Genomic DNA, 18,152 nt, shown 5'->3' with positions numbered 1-18,152 from the left:
CGTCCAAACACAATCTTACCCAATACTGAGTCAACAACATTAATGCAATAACCCAGCTAAACAAGATTGTTAAAAGTGCTAAGTGACATATTTGTAAAATAGCTCATCAACTAACTAGAACATAGTAATAAATGAAGTCTTGTACAATGATACAATATCTCTAAGGGGAAAGTTTCCACCTCTTGTAGCATATGCAAAAATGTTATTATGTACCACCCATGTTATTGCCATTTTGGGGGTCAGCTGGAATTACCCATAAGAAAGTAAAACTGGGGCAGGCATTTGGCCTTGTGCTTAGGTGCCAGTTAAGGTATCTGCATCCCATATTGGAGTGCCTGGCTGGAGCCTCAGCTCTGGCTCCTAATTCCAGCTTTCTGATAATGCAAACTCTGGGAGGCAATAGTGAGGGCCTAAGTAGGAGGTTCCCTGCCACCCATGTGGGAGATCTGGAATGCATTTCCAGTTCTGGCGTTGGCCTAGACCACTTTCAGCTATTGTGGGTATTTGAGGAGTGAAACAGCTGACTGGAGCTTTATTTTTCTCTGTTGCTCTTTGCCAGAAAGAATGAAAGGAAAAAGAAGAAAGACAGATTAAAACTCTTTGCCATTATAACATGATGCTCTTAAATGATTTAATGAGAAATAGACTAATACTGATTAAAACAGTCTAGATAGTATACCTTTGCAGTTCCAGAATATTAAATAAGTATCCTGCTATCCTTCAAATAAATACGTTAGTGACAGTTTAATATGGTTCCCAGGGATTATTGCAAAAATGATCCTGATCCTAATCAAAGAAACAACGAGAGGGCCGGCGAAGTGGAATAGTGAGCTAAGCCTCCACCTGTGGCACTGGCATGCCATATGGGTATCGGTTCAAGTACAGTCTGCTCCTCTTCAGATCCAGCTCCCTGCTATGGCCTGGGAAAAGCAGTAGAAGATGGCCCAAGCTTTTGGGCCTCTGCACCTATGTGGGAGACCAGAAGAAGCTCCTGGCTCCTGGCTTCAGATTAGCTCAGCTCTGGCTGTTGCAGCCATTTGGGGAGCAACCTGCAGATGGAAGATCTATCTCTCTGTCTTTCCTTCTGTCTGTCTGTAACTCTACTTCTTAAAGAAATAAATAGAAGCTTTTTTGACAGGTAGAGTTCGACAGTAAGAGAGACAGAGAGAAAGGTCTTCCTTTTTCCGTTGGTTCACCCCCCAAGTGGCTGCTACGGCCGGTGCGTTGCACCGATCCGAAGCCAGCAGCCAGGTGCTTCCTCCTGGTCTCCCATGTGGGCGCAGGGCCCAAGGACCTGGGCCATCCTCCACTGCACTCCCGGGCCACAGCAGAGAGCTGGACTGGAAGAGGAGCAACCAGGACAGAATCCGGCGTCCCAACCAGGACTAGAACCCGGGGTGCCAGCACCATAGGCAGAGGATTAGCCTAGTGAGCCATGGCGCCAGCCCAAAATTTTCTTCTTTGAGCAATGAAAATTAGTTGAAAAACCTTTTCAACACACAGTTTCTAAAATATCAGTATAATTATGTTGCTGATTCTTTTTCAGCACTGCCATGAGAAAGGATCCTCAAACACCCCTAGATGAAGGATTCCTATTCACAGAAACAAAAAGGCACCATAAATGTCCCAAATCAAACCAAATCCAAACCAGAACCGAATAAATTTTGCTGGAAGAACACTGATAAATGGACAGTTGCAAACCCTATTGTATAGGATTCTATTCTCTGACTTCTACAAATAAAATAAAATATAAACATTATCAAACTATCAAGTTTTTGAGGTTGTTTAGTATATACATGAACCCAACACTTACAAAACTATAAAATCGTGTACAAGTGTACACACACATGCACACGCACACATACACACACAACTTAACATGAAAAAGCATAATGGGCTCAGTAGATAGTTTCACAATCATCCTGGTTGTGATGGAATACATTTGCAAAAAGTTACTTTTGGAGGAAACTGGGTGAAGTGTACGAGATTCTCTCTCTCTGTCTCTATCTCTCTGTCCCTCTGTCTGTCTCTCCCTGTTGTTCCTTTTAACTGCATGTGAATCTACACATATCTTAAAAATTTTTGCATTAAAAAATTTAGGGGTAGGGCAGTTGGCACAGCAATGAAGATGCCTCTTGGGACACCCATGCCACAGCCCGTGTCAAAGTACCTGGGTTAGACTCCTGGCCCTGCTCCTGACGGCAGCTTTCTGTTAGTGTGTATCCTGTGAGGCAGCATACGAAGGCTCAAGTATTCACATCCCTGCCATGTAGAAGATCTGGATACCCAGGCTACTGACTTCCACCTGGCCCAGCATGGGAAGTCGTGAGCATCTGGAGAGCGAATCAATAGTTGGAAGATCTCTGTCTGTATCGATCTCTCTCAGCTTTTCAAATAAAATGAAAATAAATTTTTAAAAATTTAGAAGGAAATGATCTTTAGAATATTTGAGCATTCATACCACAAAATGACTTTTCACATTTATATTGACTAAATTCTAAATATCTTCTTCCTATTACTAGTTTTTTTTTTAATTGTGAGGGTTTTTTTTTTTTTTTTAAGATTTATTTATTTGAAAGGCAGAGCTACAGAGAGGCAGAGGCAGAGACAGAGAGAGAGAGAGAGATCTTCCAACTCCCCAAATGCCCATGATGGCCAAAGCTGGGCCAATCCGAAGCCAGGAACCAGGAGCTTCTTCTCTGCTTTCCCAGGTCACAGCAGAGAGCTGGATTGGAAATGGAGCAGCCAGGGCTTGAACCGGCACCCCTATGGGATGCCAGCCCTGCAAGTGGTAGCCTTACGCGGTACACCACAGTGCCATCCTCCTTATTACTAGTTTTAATAACTAGCTTTTCTAAGGGCAAAATTATCAAGGGAAAACATTCCACAAATATCCACACACTTCAAATTTGATGTTATTTAAGAAATACATATATATTTCCAATTAAACAAAAACTTCTTAAAAAGTCAAATAAGCAATAAAAGCCATACCTCACAAAAGTATTTATTGTGCATCTATGTGTCAGGCATTCATTAGGATAAGGAAAAAATAGTACAGATAAGAAACAAAACTATTCGATTGGTCTTTTTTAGTACCAACATTTTACACTATCCCTTGCTTGTGTTTAGCTTGTTTGCTTTTAAAAAAAATAAAAGTTTTATTTATTGACTTAAAAGGTAGAGTTACACAGAGTGAAGGATGAGGGAGAGGGGAGAGAGAAAAGAGGAGAGACATGGGGTTAGGGAGAGGGATCTTCTACCAGCTGGTTCACTCCCCAAATGGCCACAACAGCCAGGACCATGCCAGGCAAAAGCCAAGAGTCAGGAGCTTCTTCTGGGTCTCCCATGTGGGTGCAGGGACCCAGGTACTTTGGTCATCTTCCAGTGTTTTCCCAGGCACATTAGCAGGAAGTTGGATCAGAAGCAGAGCAGCTGGGACTTGAGCCGGTGCCCAGTGCTAGTGTCTGCGGTGGCAGCTTCACCGGCTGAGCCACAACGCCAGCTCCAACTTCTTTCTTACACTATATCTTCCTTATCTCATTAATAACTCTCAGTTTAGAAGAAAGATTGTGCTATTTTCTTAGAGTTTTTTTTTTTTTTAAGATTTATTTACTTATTTGAAAGAGTTATAGAGAGAGAGGGAGAAAGAGCAATGTTCCATCCACTGGTTCACTACCCAGATGACTGCAACAGCCAGGGCTCCAACAAGCCCAAGTCAAATTCCAGGAGCCTCTTTCAGGTCTCCTACATGGGTAGCAGGGGCCCAAGGACTTGGGCCATCCTGTGTTGCTTTCCCAGGCCATGAGAAGAGAGCTGAATCAGGAACAGAGTAGCCGAGACATGAATCAGCTCCCATATAGGATGCTGGCACTGCAGTTGGAGACTTAATCCTCTACGACACAATGCTAGCCCCTTCTTAGGTTTTCAGAGGTCCTTTCAGATAGATAAGAAGTTGCTCTAGTAGCATATTGTTCCTATTTCTTAAGCAAAATTCTGAGAACCACCTGCTTGCCAAGAACTCTTACCAAGATAAGGAATAAGCAAGCAACAGTGAACTATGGTTATTAGCTGGCAGGCAAGCTTAGGGTAAAATTCTCCTAAATTCATGCTACCTCATGACCTCACCTATAATCTTCAGTAGTTTATATCCATCCAGACACCATACAACTCAACTATTAAGTATATACTATCTAACTCTGAAAAATGAGAAAGTAAAAACCCAATTAAAGGGGCTGGCATTGTGGTAAAGTGGGTTAAGATCCTGTCCACAATACCAGCATTCCACATGTGTACCTCTTTGAGTTCTGGTAGCTCCATTTCTGATCCACCTCCCTGTTAATGTGCCTGGGAACTGGGAAGGCAGCAGAGGATGGCCCAAGTACTTGGGCCCCTGCCACCTATGTGGGAGACCTGGATGGAGTTCCAAGCTCCTGGCTTTGTCCCCAGTCATTGTGGCCATTTGAGAAACAATCCAATGAAGGGAAGATTTCTGTCTCTGTCCTCTTTCTGTAACTCTGACTTTCAAATAAATTAATTATTTTTTTTTTAAATTGGACATGTGTTGGCACAGCAGTTAAGATGCCACTTGGGAAGCCTGCAACCTATACTGGAGTGCCTGGAGAAAGGAACTCGGGAAGCTTTGTGTTTTTTTTTTTTCCCCCAAATTAATAAGTATTTCATTGCATTCATAAAATACCACAAATTAAACTTACAATCACAGTCTTGTTTCACATTCAGATAACATTTAGATATTGTTCATCAGCCTGCTGAACTGTTCCTTTTTCAGGGACATACAGACTCTCTCAAAATTTTCTGATATCCTTGTTTTTACCTGTTGTTGCCTCAATCAAAGCAGCTGAACTTGAAACAAGTTCAATGTCAATTCCTTCAAGTGACATTGAATTCATCTTTCTGGGTTTCAGACACTGAACAAGCACCACCTGAAATACTCTTCACCCAAGAAACTTCAGATTTCAACAAGAGACCCATTCTCCTGCCACCCATGTGGGAGACCTGGAAGAAGCTCCTGGCTCCAGCCTGGCCCAGCCTTGGCCATTGCGGCTATCTGGGAAGTGTATCAGCAGATGGAGGATCTCTCTCTCTCTTTCTTTCCTTCTTTATCTATAATTCTTTCAAATAAAAAAAAAATAAATCTTTAAGAAGAAAAGAAAAGAATTTTACATATGACATATTCCTGTTGTTACTAATGGAATTAGAAACAGGCAAGCAGTGTGATTAAAAGTCACACAATTCACCTCTTATTTGTTTATCTTAACAACCCAAACTACTCTGGCAAATAAAGAAAACTTACTAATGAAATGCTTACATCTGAATTTTTATTCAGAGTAGAGACAAAAAAGGTCAAAAGTCATTAAAATTCATAGAATATTAGAGGAAAGGAAGAAAGTCTAATAAATACTTCAGCTAAAAATATATTCAGAAAAGCAACATAAAATATTAACCTTTGTCTCACAGAAAATCATACTGAAAAGCTGTTGGAAGGATGGGACAATTTAGTTATAAATTTCACGAAAGTTAAGAGAAAAATAAAACAATTCTAACCCCAGGAAACATTTTAAAACTGGGTAAGAAAGAAAACCATATCATAGCGCACTATGTTGCAGGGAATATTTATATATCCATAATACTGTAAATAACACTGATTTAACAAAAAATTATAACGTAATTATATTGGAAGGAATGGAAGAGAAGATAAGAAAATGAAGTACTGATGTTTCACAACTGCAAAGCAAAGCGTAAAGTCTAAACAATTAAAAAATAGAAGAGAATATTCCAAAGTTGGAGATATAAACTACAATCAACCAGTAGAAAGTGGCTGCCTTAGGGCCAGTGTAGTGGTGTAGCGGGTCAAGCCACTGCCTGCAGCACCAGCAGCTCCCAGCTAATGCTCCTGGGAAAGTAGTGAAAGATGACCCAAGTCCTTGGGCCCTTGCATCCATGTGGGAGACCTGGATGAATCCCCTGGCTCCTGGCTCCAAGCTTCAGCCTGGTCAGCCCTGGCCGTTGCAGCCATTGAGGAGTGAACCAATGGATAGAAGATTCTCTCTCTCCCTTTCTCTCTGTAATTCTTTCAAAAATAAAGAAAGAAATGCTTAAAAGAAAGAGAATTTTCACTAATACATCTTTGTAAAACTTAAAATTTACTCATATTACCACTAAGTAAATAATAAACAAATAATAGTTCAGAGGGCTATAAAACATGAAATACAGAAATACAGAAATGCTAAAAATAAATGAACGTTATGGGCATAATTTAATATAAATATTTATTGTATGCATTTATTTTATTAAATACATTTGGACCAATATAGTAATACATGGCCTCATGATAAGCTACAATGCACTGAATAAATTCCTGTTGCTACTCATCCTGGATAAGCCAGCAGTAGCTGTTAGCTATAGCAGAAACTGTTAGCTATCTAACCCAACACCCATTTTTTCTTTCTTCTTTCGTAATAGAACCCCAAGCTCTTCTAATATGCTTTTTTTTTTTTTTAAACAGGCAGAGTGGACAGTTGAGGAAGACAGAGAGAAAGGTCTTCCTTTTGCCGTTGGTTCACCCTCCAATGGCCGCCGCGGTAGGCACGCTGCGGCCGGCGCACCGCGCTGTTCTGATGGCAGGAGCCAGGTGCTTATCCTGGTCTCCCATGGGGTGCAGGGCCCAAGGACTTGGGCCATCCTCCACTGCACTCCCTGGCCACAGTAGAGAGCTGGCCTGGAAGAGGGGCAACCGGGACAGGATTGGTGCCCCAACCGGGACTAGAACCTGGTGTGCCGGCGCCGCAAGGCGGAGGATTAGCCTACTGAGCCGCGGCACCGGCCGTCTAATATGCTTTTTACATAGTTTCTTGCAACCAGGGATAGCTAATGACATATAACTGAAAGTCAGTGGGTAGACTTCTACAAAGGTTCTTTTCGTTTTTAAACTTGAAAGACAGAAAGAGAGAGAGAAAGAGAAAAGAAGCAGAGAGAGCTCTCATCTACTGACTCAACAGTTAGCTGGGAGCGGCTGGGGTAGGCCAAGGTCAAAGCCTAGAACACAATCTGTATCTCCTGTGTGGGTAGTAGAACCATCATTGATGCCTCTCCAGGTCTGCATGCACAAGAAGCTGGAGTCTGGAGCCAAAGCTGAGACTCGAACCTAGGTGCTATGATGTACAACATGGGCATCTTATATTGTAAGCTAAACACTTGCTCCTGGAAAAGCTCTTCAATCAAAAAGGACCTGGGCCCATAGCCAATTCCTGCAATGACTACCTTTGGAATTTTTAATATATTATTTACTTATTTGAGACAGAGTTACAGAGAGAGGGAGAGACAGAGGGAAAGTTCTTTTACCTGCAGGTTCACTCCCCAGAAGTCTCCAACAGCCAGGATTGAGCCAGGTTGAAGTCAGGAGCCAAGAGCTTCATCCAGGTATCCCACATGGGTGCAGAGGCCCAAGCACTTGGACCATCCTCTGCTGCCTTCCCAGGGGCATTAGCAGGGAGCTGGACTGGAAGCGGAGCAGTCAGGAATCGAACTGGCACCCATATGGGATGCACTGCTTAACCTACTATGCCACAACATTGGCTGGCCTCAGCTGTTTGCTTTTACATGATGATCATTATATCCAAAAACACTCCAGACTCTGAGATTGCTTTAGCATGAAATGATCATTTTCGGGTCAGCACTGTGGCGTAGCAGGTAAAGCCACCACCTGCAGTGCTGGCATCCTATGGGTACCGGTTCGAGTCCTGGCTGGTCCACTTCTGATCCAGCTCTCTGCAATGGCCTGGGAAAGCAATAGGGGATGGCCCAAGCCTTTGAGCCCCTGCACCAGCGTGGGAGAACCTCATGAAGCTCCTGGCTCCTGGCTTCAGATCGGCACATCTCCAGCCATAGTGGCCAATTGCGGAGTGAACCAGCAGATGGAAGACCTCTCTCTCTCTCTCTCTCTCTCTCTCTCTGTTTAAATCTGACTTTCAAATAAATAAATAAATCTTTAAAAAAAAAAAACAGGCCAGCGCCGTGGCTTAACAGGCTAATCCTCCGCCTTGCGGCGCCGACACACCGGGTTCTAGTCCCAGTTGGGGCACCAGATTCTATCCCAGTTGCCCCTCCTCCAGGTCAGCTCTCTGCTATGGCCCGGGAAGGCAGTGGAGGATGGCCCAAGTCCTTGGGCCCTGCACCCACATGGGAGACCAGGAGAAGCACCTGGCTCCTGGCTTCGGATCGGCGCAGTGCGCCGGCCACAGTGGCCATTGGAGGGTGAACCAACGGCTAAAAGGAAGACCTTTCTCTCTGTCTCTCTCTCTCACTATCCACTCTGCCTGTCAAAAAAAAAAAAAAAAAAAAAAAGAATCATTTTCCACTAATATAGAAAATAGTTAAGTATTCAAACACTGCAAGGCTAACTGACATCAGGAGTATGGTCTCTAGGTCATTGTCCTGGTTCTTCTTTTAACAGGGTTTTGCAGAATGATACAATTACTACAAAGAAAGCACTAATAAATCAGATATTCACTAAGTTCATACTATATGCATAGCACTCTGAGGCATAATTTCTAAAAGCCATATAGTCTGCCCATCAAGAGTCACAATTTACTTAATTAGATTTACAAGAACAATTAGTGAATAAACCACTACCTAAAGAGATGATATGCTATGGACTACAGATGCAGTCTAATTTCTGAAAGAGTTTAGGAAAAGGGGGAAATGTGGGATAAAATTATCAGAGGTAGCTATATGAGGAAGAATAGTTATTAATGGGTAACTATTGTAAACTTACTTGCCTAAAAGAATTTTTAAAAAATATTTATTTATTTTAAAAGTCAGAGTTGCACAGAGAGAGGGAGAGAGAGAGAGAGGCCTTCTATTTGCTGGTTAACTCTCCAGATGGCTGCAACAGCCAGGACTGTGCCAGGCCTACGAGAGTTGCCAGGAGCTTCATATGGTCTCCCCGACAGGTACAGGGGCCCAAGGACTTGGATCATCTTTTGTTGCTTTCCCAGGCACATTAGCAGAGAGATGGATAGGAGGTAGAGCAGCCAGGACTCAAACTTGGCTTAACCTGTTACAGCACAATACAGGCCCCTAACAGTTTTTAAATGATGAAAATCATTTAGGGGGCTGGTACTATGGCACAGCAGGTTAAAGCCTTGGTCTGCAGTGCCAGTATCATATATGAGTGCCGACTCGAGTTCCAGCTGCTCCACTTCTGATCCAACTCTCCGCTATGGCCTGGGAAAGCAGTAGAAGATGGCCCAAGTCCTTGGGCCCCTGCATCCGTGTGGGAGACCTGGAAGAAGATCCTGGCTTCGTATTGGCACAGCTCCGGCATTGCAGCCATCTGGGGAGTGAACCAGCAGACAGATACTTTCTCTCTCTCTCCCTTCCTCTCTCTGCCTCTGCCTTTCAAATAAATAAATAAACCTTAAAAAAAAAAAAAAAAGCATACAGTATAAAAAAAATCACTTGCAAGTAAATATGAAAACAGGAAACAATTATTAATTAATATTATGTAAAAATTTTATTATTAAATTTGTTAGAGTAAGTAGTAGGGAGTAACACTCTGAAGAAAAATAAAAACATTGAATGATTAAGAGTTAGCGACCTTGGTTCAGGAAACTCTTATTCCAGGTAGAACACATTTTCTAAAATTTATTTTGTCTTCTCAATTCTCTCAGACTCTATTCATTTAATATTCAAGCAATTTCTGAGTACTATTAGTTACTATACAGTACTATAATTACTACAAGCAAGATCAAAAGTGCATCAAAATACTAATTATATTAATCTATCCTAAAAACAGTATGTCTAAGGAGATTTATGTAACTACAAACCACTGTGAGTGCCTAGTCATCATTATAGATTGTGCCATGGGATTCATGAAGGCAAGCCTTCAGAGAATGTAAAAACATGGAGTTCAGTTCACTCTTGGAGAAATCTCCCTTTGTCTCTAAAAATATAAAGCTTGTATCTTTTTGCAAATAATTGAGAAACTTACATTACTTCTTTAATAGATCCCAAAGATCTTAAGCTCATGATCATTTTGTACTAAAATTCAAAAAACAGCTTTCCTTGCTGTTGGAAAAATATGCCATTACTTTTACTATAAAGAAAAACACTGATTAGCTAGGGAATAAGGTTCTCTTTCCATCTGTAAGGGGCAGTTTAAGTGCTTCCTGTGGCTTTCCTTATAGAGACATCAATATTAAAATAATGCTATTGTGCCTCAAAACATTAATTTCAGAATCTCAGCAAGAGCGGGTGACCCTCTTTCTCCAGATTTAAGGCCCAGGCTCTTCAGGATTTTAAGAAAAGACCCACAAGGGTTACACTCAGCAATCCTTCCCTAGCTTTAGAACTAATCACCTTCGCTCAATCTCCCTGCAGCTGGGGATACAGAGCCTCCTTTCCATCTACCCATGAAAACTAAATTCAATCTTCAAAACTATCTCTTCAGAACTCTATTTCTATTCTATGTAAAATATACCATTTCTCATTTAGCAAATAACTCTGTACTCTCAAAGTATGAATTATACTAATACACACAAAAGATGATAAAGTATAGCTACAAACCTGTCTACCTTGGAGAGATGCCTGAAACCAGTCACCAGCTCATTTTATATGAATACTGTAACTTTCCACAACTGATCTTAATGGGCTTCACTCATCCTCTGAGACTACTATATGAGAAACTATAAAGACATCCTTTCTTGAGAAAATGCTAGAGATTAATTAAAGACAGAAGTATTTGGGACAGTGCTGTGATACAGGCAGATTAAGCCCTTGTCTGTAGCACCATCATCCCATATGGGCCCTACTCCACTTCCAACCCAGCTTCCTGCTAATGTGCCTGGGAAAGCAGTGGAGGATGGCCCAAGTCCTTAGGCCCCTGCAGCCACATGGGAGACCCAGATGAAGCTCCTAGCTCCTGGCTTCAGTCTCGCCCAGTCCTGGCCAATGCAAGTATTTAAGGAGTGAACCAGAAGATCAAAGATATCTCTCTCTGTGTCTCCCCTGCCCCTAATTCTGATGTTCAAATAAATAATCTTTAAAAAAAAAAAAAAAGATAGAAGTACTTAGCTCTTTGTAATACATCTACTAATCAATATTCATAGACTGTAAGTACATTTCCTCATTTAAAATAAGTCAATAAACAACAAGGCAGGTGCTAGCAAGATGCAGCAGGCTAAGCTGCTGCCTAGGATGCTAGCATCCCATATGAGCGCTGATTCAAGTGCTGGCTGCTCCACTTCCAATCCAGCTCCATGTTAATGTACCTGGGAAGGCAGCAGAAGATGGTCCATCTGTGTGGTGCCTCTGTCATCCACTGGGAGACCTGGATGGAGTTCCAAGCTCCTGGCTTCAGCCTGGCACAGTGCCAGCCATTGTAGCCATTTGCGGAGTAAAACAGCTTTTGGAAGACCTGTCTCTGTCCTCCCTCTGTCTGCAATTCTGCCTTTTAAATAAATAAATCTTTAAGGGAAAAATATAAATGGTAGGGGAATAAATTTATCATTATTGAAGGCATTTGCAATATTTCTATTTGTGCTTAATACTGAGGTAGGGTTTACTCAAAATGAGTGTTAAATAAAGTGAAACTAAGACGTGGAATTATCATTGTGGCCTCAACAATCTTATATATCTATCCTGATGCCTCAGCCTTTAACTCAGTGATTCTGACTTTCTTTATTTCCATTTTATCTGAAGGGCAGAGAGACAGAGAGATCCTTTATTTACTGATTCACATATCAAAAGTCCCCAATAGCCAGAGCTGAGTTAAGCCAAAGGCAGAAGTCCAGAACTCGATCCAGGTCTTACATGTGAATAGCAGAGACCCAGGTATTTGAGCCATCATCTGTTGCCTCCCAGGGTGCAGTTTGCATGAAGCTGAAAGTGGAAGCAGAGCCAGGACAGCATCTTTAGAAAGAAAAAAAATTTATTTATTTATTTATTTATTTATTTACTTTCGGCAGAGTTATAGAGAGGCAGAGGCAGAAAGAGAGAAAGAGAGGCCTTCCGTCCTCTGGTTCATTCCCCAAATGGCTGCAACAGCCAGAGCTGGACTAATCTGAAGCCAGGAGCCAGGAGCCAGGAGCGTCTTCTGGGTCTCCCACATGGGTAGAGGGGACCAAGGACTTGGACCATCTTCCGCTGTTTTCCCAGGTCACTGCAGAGAGATGGATCAGAAGTGGAGCAGCCAAGACTTGAACTGGCACCCATATGGGATGCCAGCACTGCAGGTAGTGGGTTTACACGCTACACCACAGTGCAGGGGCCACAAACAGCATCTTAACCACTATGCCAAACACCGGCCACACATATCTCTTTTTTTTTTTTTTTTTGACAGGCAGAGTGGACAGTGAGAGAGAGAGAGACAGAGAGAAAGGTCTTCCTTCCGTTGGTTCACCCCCCCAAATGGCCGCTACGGCTGGCGCGCTGCACTGATTGGAAGCCAGGAGCCAGGTGCTTCCTCCTGGTCTCTCATGTGGGTGCAAGGCCCAAGCATTTGGGCCATCCTCCACTGCCTTCCCGGGCCACAGCAGAGAGCTGGACTGGAAGAGGAGCGAGCAACCGGGGCAGAACTGGAGCCCCAACCGGGACTAGAACCTGGGGTACCGGCGCCGCAGGTGAAGGATTAGCCTAGTGAGACGCAGCACCGGCCCACACACACATCTCTTGAGTCCTTTGAGAGCTGAGGTCCCATGGCAACCAAGTAGCCTGAGATCCTAGGAATGGGATACCCTTCAAGAAGATAAAAGATGTATATACTCCCATACAGTAGCAAGGATGAGAGGAAGATGCAGCTGCCACACAACCAAGCAAGGAAAAAGCAACTAAAAATTTTACAAAGTAAAACTGATCTGCTTTCTGTCTCTAATAATTTGAATATCCAAGTCATTTTATATAAATGGAATAATACAATATATGGGTTTTTTGTTTGGCTTAAAAAAATCTATTCATTTATTTGAAGGAACTACAAATGGCCCAAGTCCTCGGGGCCTTGCACCCATGTAGGAGACCTGGATGAAGCTCCTGGTTCCTGGTTTCAGCTTGGCCCAGCATGGGCCATTGCAGCCATCTAAAGTGTGAATCAGCACATGGAAGATCTTTCTCTCCCTCTATTAAATTATGACTTTCAAAATAAATAAATGAAAATCCTTTTTTTAAAAAAAGGAGCCAGCACCATGGAGTAGTAGGAGAAGTCTCTGCCTGTAGCACCAGCATCCCACATGGGTATCAGTTTGTGTCCCAGCTGTTCCAGCTCTCTGCTTATGGCTTAGGAAAGCAGTGGATAATGGCCCAATTGCTTGGGCCTCTGTACCCACATTGAAGACCCAGAAGAAGCTCCTGGTTTCAAATAGGCTCAGTTCTGGCTGTAGCACCATTTGGGGAGTGAACCAATAGATAGAATACCTCTCTCTCTCTCTCTGTCTCTCCCTCTGTAACTCTGCCTCTCAAATAAATAAAATCTTAAAAATAAAAAATCAAACATAAAAGAGCTGTGAGAGAAAAATGTTGAAGTTAGTATATATTTGAACCAGGAATCATTTTTTATTAATGAATATGAACTTAAGTCCCTTACTCCAAGTAACAACTTACATTATCACATTAAATTGCTAGCTATATCCTACAATGAAAAATAAATTCTAGGGGCTGGCATTGTGGTGCAGTTAGTTAAGCTGCTGCCTTCAACACCTTCAACACTGGCATCCCATATAGGAACCAGTTTGAATCCCAGCTGCTCCACTTCCCATCTAGCTCCCTGCTAATATGCCTGGCAAAGCAGCAGAAGATGGTCCAAATGTTTGGGGTCCCTGCCACTCACATAGGAGACTTGGATGGAGTTCAAAACTCCTGACTGTGGCTTGGCCCAGCCCAGTCATTGCAGCCATCTGGGAAGTGAGCCAGCAAACTGAAGATCTCTCCTTCTGTCTTCCCCTCTATGTAACTCTGTCTTTCAAAAATTTAAAAATCTTAAAAAAAATCCTAAATTCCAAGTCTATATTAATATATTAGACTCAAGACAAAAATGATTAAAAGAAAATGGGGCGGGGTGTGGCACTGTGGTTTAGCGGGTAAAGCTACCACCTACATTGCCAGCATCCCATATGAGTGCCATTTTGAGTCCCGGTTGCTCCACTTCCGATCCAGCTCCCTGCTATGGCCTGGGAAAGCAGAAGAAGATGGTCCACATCCTTGAGACCCTGCACCTGCGTGGGAGACCCAGAGGAGGCTCCTGGCTTCGGATTGGTGCAGCTCCAGTCATTGCAGCCAATGGGGAGTGAACCAATGGATGGAAGACCCTCTCTGTCTCTGCCTCTCCTCCTCTCTCTGTGTTAACTCTTTCAAATAAACAAATAAATCTAAAAAAAAAAAAAAAAAAAAAGATGGCCCAACTTCTTGGGCTCCTGCACTTGCATAAGAAGATCCAGAGGAAGCTCCTTGCTCTGGATCAGCACAACTACAGCCACTGTGGCCAACAGGGGAGTGAACCAAGTGGATGGAAGACCTCTCTCTCTTTTTGACTCTCCTTCTCTCTCTGAGGAAGGAAGGAAGGAAAGGAGGGAGGGAGGGAGGGAGGGGGAAGAGAGAGAAAGAGAGAGAAAGACAGAAAGAGGGGTGGCATGGTAACTTAGTAGATTAAGCCTTTGCCTGTGATGCTGACCTCCCATATGGGCACTGGTTTAAGACCCAGCTACTCCACTTCTGATCCAGCTCCCTGCTAATGTGCCTGGAAAGCAGCAGCAGATGCCCCAAGTGCTTGGACCTCTACCCAATGTAGGAGACCTGGAAGAAGTTCCAGGCTCTTAGCTTCAGCCTCATCCAGTACTAATGGTTTTGGCCATTCGGGGTGTAAACCAGCAGATGGAAGACTTGTCTTTGTCTCTCTCTCTCCCCACCCACTCTCTCTCTTTCCAAACTCTCTCTTCCTCTCTAATTTTGCTTTTCAAATAAGTGAAAAGTAAATCTTTTTTTTAAAAAATGAAACCCTATAAACAGGAAAAATGCCAATGCAGTCACAAATCTGAAATAATAGAAGTGTAAAATTTTATACAGTATGGCCGGCACCACGGCTCAATAGGCTAATCCTCCGCCTAGTGGCGCCGGCACACCAGGTTCTAGTCCCGGTTGGAGCGCCGGATTCTATCCTGGTTGCCCCTCTTCCAGGCCAGCTCTCTGCTGTGGCCAGGGAGTGCAGTGGAGGATGGCCCAAGTGCTTGGGCCCTGCACCCCATGGGATACCAGGAGAAGCACCTGGCTCCTGGCTTCAGATCAGTGCAGTGCGCCGGCCGCAGCACACCGACCACGGTGGCCATTGGAGGGTGAACCAACGGCAAAGGAAGACCTTTCTCTCTGTCTCTCTCACTGTCCACTCTGCCTGTCAAAAAAAAATTTTTTTTTATACAGTAAATATATGTACAGGAAAAACACAACATATCTTCTACCAAGCACACACACAAATACAGTATCTATGCTGTGTGAATTGCAAGGCTCAAAAACACATAACACAGAGTAGAAACAAACTTATTAATTAGAAATGGTGAAGATTCTATATAATATACCACACTTAAAATTACTATTAAAAATTTCACTAAATTATAAATTTAATTATTTGCTGCTTTGGATGATATAATGCCTATCTATGTGCATAAATACAAAATAATAAACTTATTTTTATAAACATTTACATCAACTTAGTACATTTTACCTCTACCTAAAAAAACATTTTTTTTAAAGATTTATTTATTTGAAAGGCAGAGAAAAAGAGAGAGAGAGGGAGAGACAGAGAGATGGTTTCCATCAGGTGGTTTACTTCCCAAATAGCTGTGAAGTCCCGGGCTGGGCCGAGCTGAAGGCAGCTTCATCAGGTTTCCCACATGGGTGGCAGTGCACTTATTCCATCATTTGCTGCCTTTCCAGACACATTAGCAGGGAGCTGGATTGGAAGTTGAAAAGCTGGGACGCCACCTGCACCCATACGGGATGCCAGCCTTGCAAGCAGTGGCATACCCTGCTGTGCCACAATATTAGCCCCTACCTAAAAATTTTAGTAGCATTTAAGTTGTTTCCATAAACTGATGTTTAATTTACAACTTCAAATTTATAGAATTAACTAGGTTCCACTACACAGAAAAGTTTTCTTTAACCCAAAATTTATAAAACATACTCATCCCACAAAAATTTTAGTAGAGTGGTACTTAGCACAGTATTCCATATCAAAGTGCTTGCATTCAAGTCGTAGGTCTGCTCCCAACTTCAGCTTCTTGCTAATACCCACCACCCTGTGAAGCAGCAGGTGCTGGCTCAAGTAGCTGGGTCTCAGCCATCCATACAAGGGAGATGCAGACTGAGTTCCCAGCACTTGGCTTTGGTCTGGTCCAGCTCCAGCTGTTGCAGATACTTGGGGAGTTAACCAACAGATAGGAGATTCATGCCTGCCTCCCTCTCTCTCTCTCTTTCTCTCTTGCATAACATAAATAGTGTAATGTCAGTGAGGTGTAGGTGTTTTGCTTAACAATTCAGACACCACTTGGGACACCTGCAGCCCATATAAAAGTGCCTGGGTTCCAATTCCAGCTTTCTGTTAATGCACTCCTTGGGAGGCAGCAGGTGTTGGCTCCTTACCACCAACAAAGGAGACTCAAACTGAGTTCCAGCTCCTCCCTCAGCCCAGCCCAGACCGGCTATTGCAGGCATCTGGGGAGTGAACCACCAGATGTGAGCTTTGTTGGTCTCTATCTCTCTCTTTTTTTTAAAGATTTATTTATTTATTTGAAAGTCAGAGTTACACAGAGAGAGGAGAGGCAGAGAGAGAGAGAGAGGTCTTCCATCCGCTGGCTCATTCCCCAGTTGGCCGCAATGGCCGGAGCTGTGCCCATCTGAAGCCAGGAGCCAGGAGCTTCTTCCAGGTCTCCCACGTGGGCGCAGGGGCCCAAGGACTTGGGCCATCTTCTACTGCTTTCCCAGGCCATAGCAGAGAGCTGGACTGGAAAAGGAGCAGCTGGGACTAGAACCAGCACCCATATGGGATTCCGGCGCTTCAGGCCAGGGCGTTAACCCACTGCGCCACAGTGCCGGCCTGCCTGCCTCTCTCTCTCTCTCTCTCTCTCCCCCTCCCTCGCTCTTGCTCTCACACTGTGTGTGTGTGTGAGTGTGTGTGTGGTGTCTGCTTCTCAAATAAACGAAATAAAAAATGTTTTAAAAATCTTTGTCAGGGGTCAGTGCTGTAGTGTAACAGGTAAAGCTACCACCTTCAATGCTGGCATCCCATATGGGCGCTGGTTTGAGTCCTGGTGCTCCACTTCTGATCCAGGTCTCTGCTGTTGCCTGAGAAAGCAGTAGAAAATGACCCAAGTCCTGGACCCCTGCACCTACATGGAAGACATGGAAGAAGCTCTTGGCTCCTGGCTTTGGATCGGCCCAGCTCCAGCTGTTGTGGCCACTTGGGGAGTGAACCAGCAGATAGAAGACCTCTCTCTCTCTAACTCTGCCTTCCAAATAAATAAATAAATAAATATTTTTGAAAAAATCTATGTCAATGCAATGAAATTTCTAAGAATTAGAAGCCAAACATATAAATGTTTCTATAAGTGACTATCGAAGCTCAAAAGTACAAAAGAGGCAGAACTGCAGCTCTGCAGTACTCCCATTTGGCCTCTAAGAACAAGCCCTGGTAACATCTAAAACAAGAGTGTTTATCTACACAGCATGAAAAAAAAAAACCAAAACTATAGGGAAGATTCAATCTGTTAAGATCAGGAGGCCGCCTCAAGAACTTAGGCTGGTGGATGCCTATCTGAAATGTGGAACATGAGGATTACCTCAGCAACTTTCGGAGGTACTCCGTCCCCAAGCACTTCCCTGATGAAGCAGAGCTGGCCCATGTAATATGAGAGTCCACAGGTCCTCTTGAAGGCATCTTTGAGTCGTTTTAGCTCCACATCTGTAACTGCAATTCAGAAAAAGAAGAGAAGTAAGAAACCAGGAGATAAAGTACAGGTCTCCAAACTTTTTCTCAATCTGATCTCAAAGAAAAATTGGCAAATATTACTTTTCTCTTGTAATACTGGAAAATACAACAAATCCAATGATATTTACTCATAATTCTAATTTTCAAATCCAATATAAAAAAAGGATGC

General features: G+C 43.1%; 1 protein-coding gene across 1 annotated transcript in view; it reads right to left on the bottom strand.

Annotated features, from left to right (window-relative positions):
• The window catches only part of USP32 (ubiquitin specific peptidase 32), a 230,454-nt gene that overhangs the window by 169,251 nt on the left and 43,051 nt on the right, over positions 1–18,152 (bottom strand). The window contains exon 2 of the mRNA XM_062215840.1: positions 17,835–17,962. Within this exon, the coding sequence (XP_062071824.1) occupies positions 17,835–17,962 (128 nt within the window). The remainder of the gene's footprint in view (positions 1–17,834; positions 17,963–18,152) is intronic.

The sequence above is a fragment of the Lepus europaeus genome, chromosome 18 (genome assembly GCF_033115175.1).
Source record: "Lepus europaeus isolate LE1 chromosome 18, mLepTim1.pri, whole genome shotgun sequence".
Lineage (NCBI taxonomy): Eukaryota > Metazoa > Chordata > Mammalia > Lagomorpha > Leporidae > Lepus > Lepus europaeus.
This window is presented reverse-complemented; position numbering and strand designations above follow the sequence as displayed.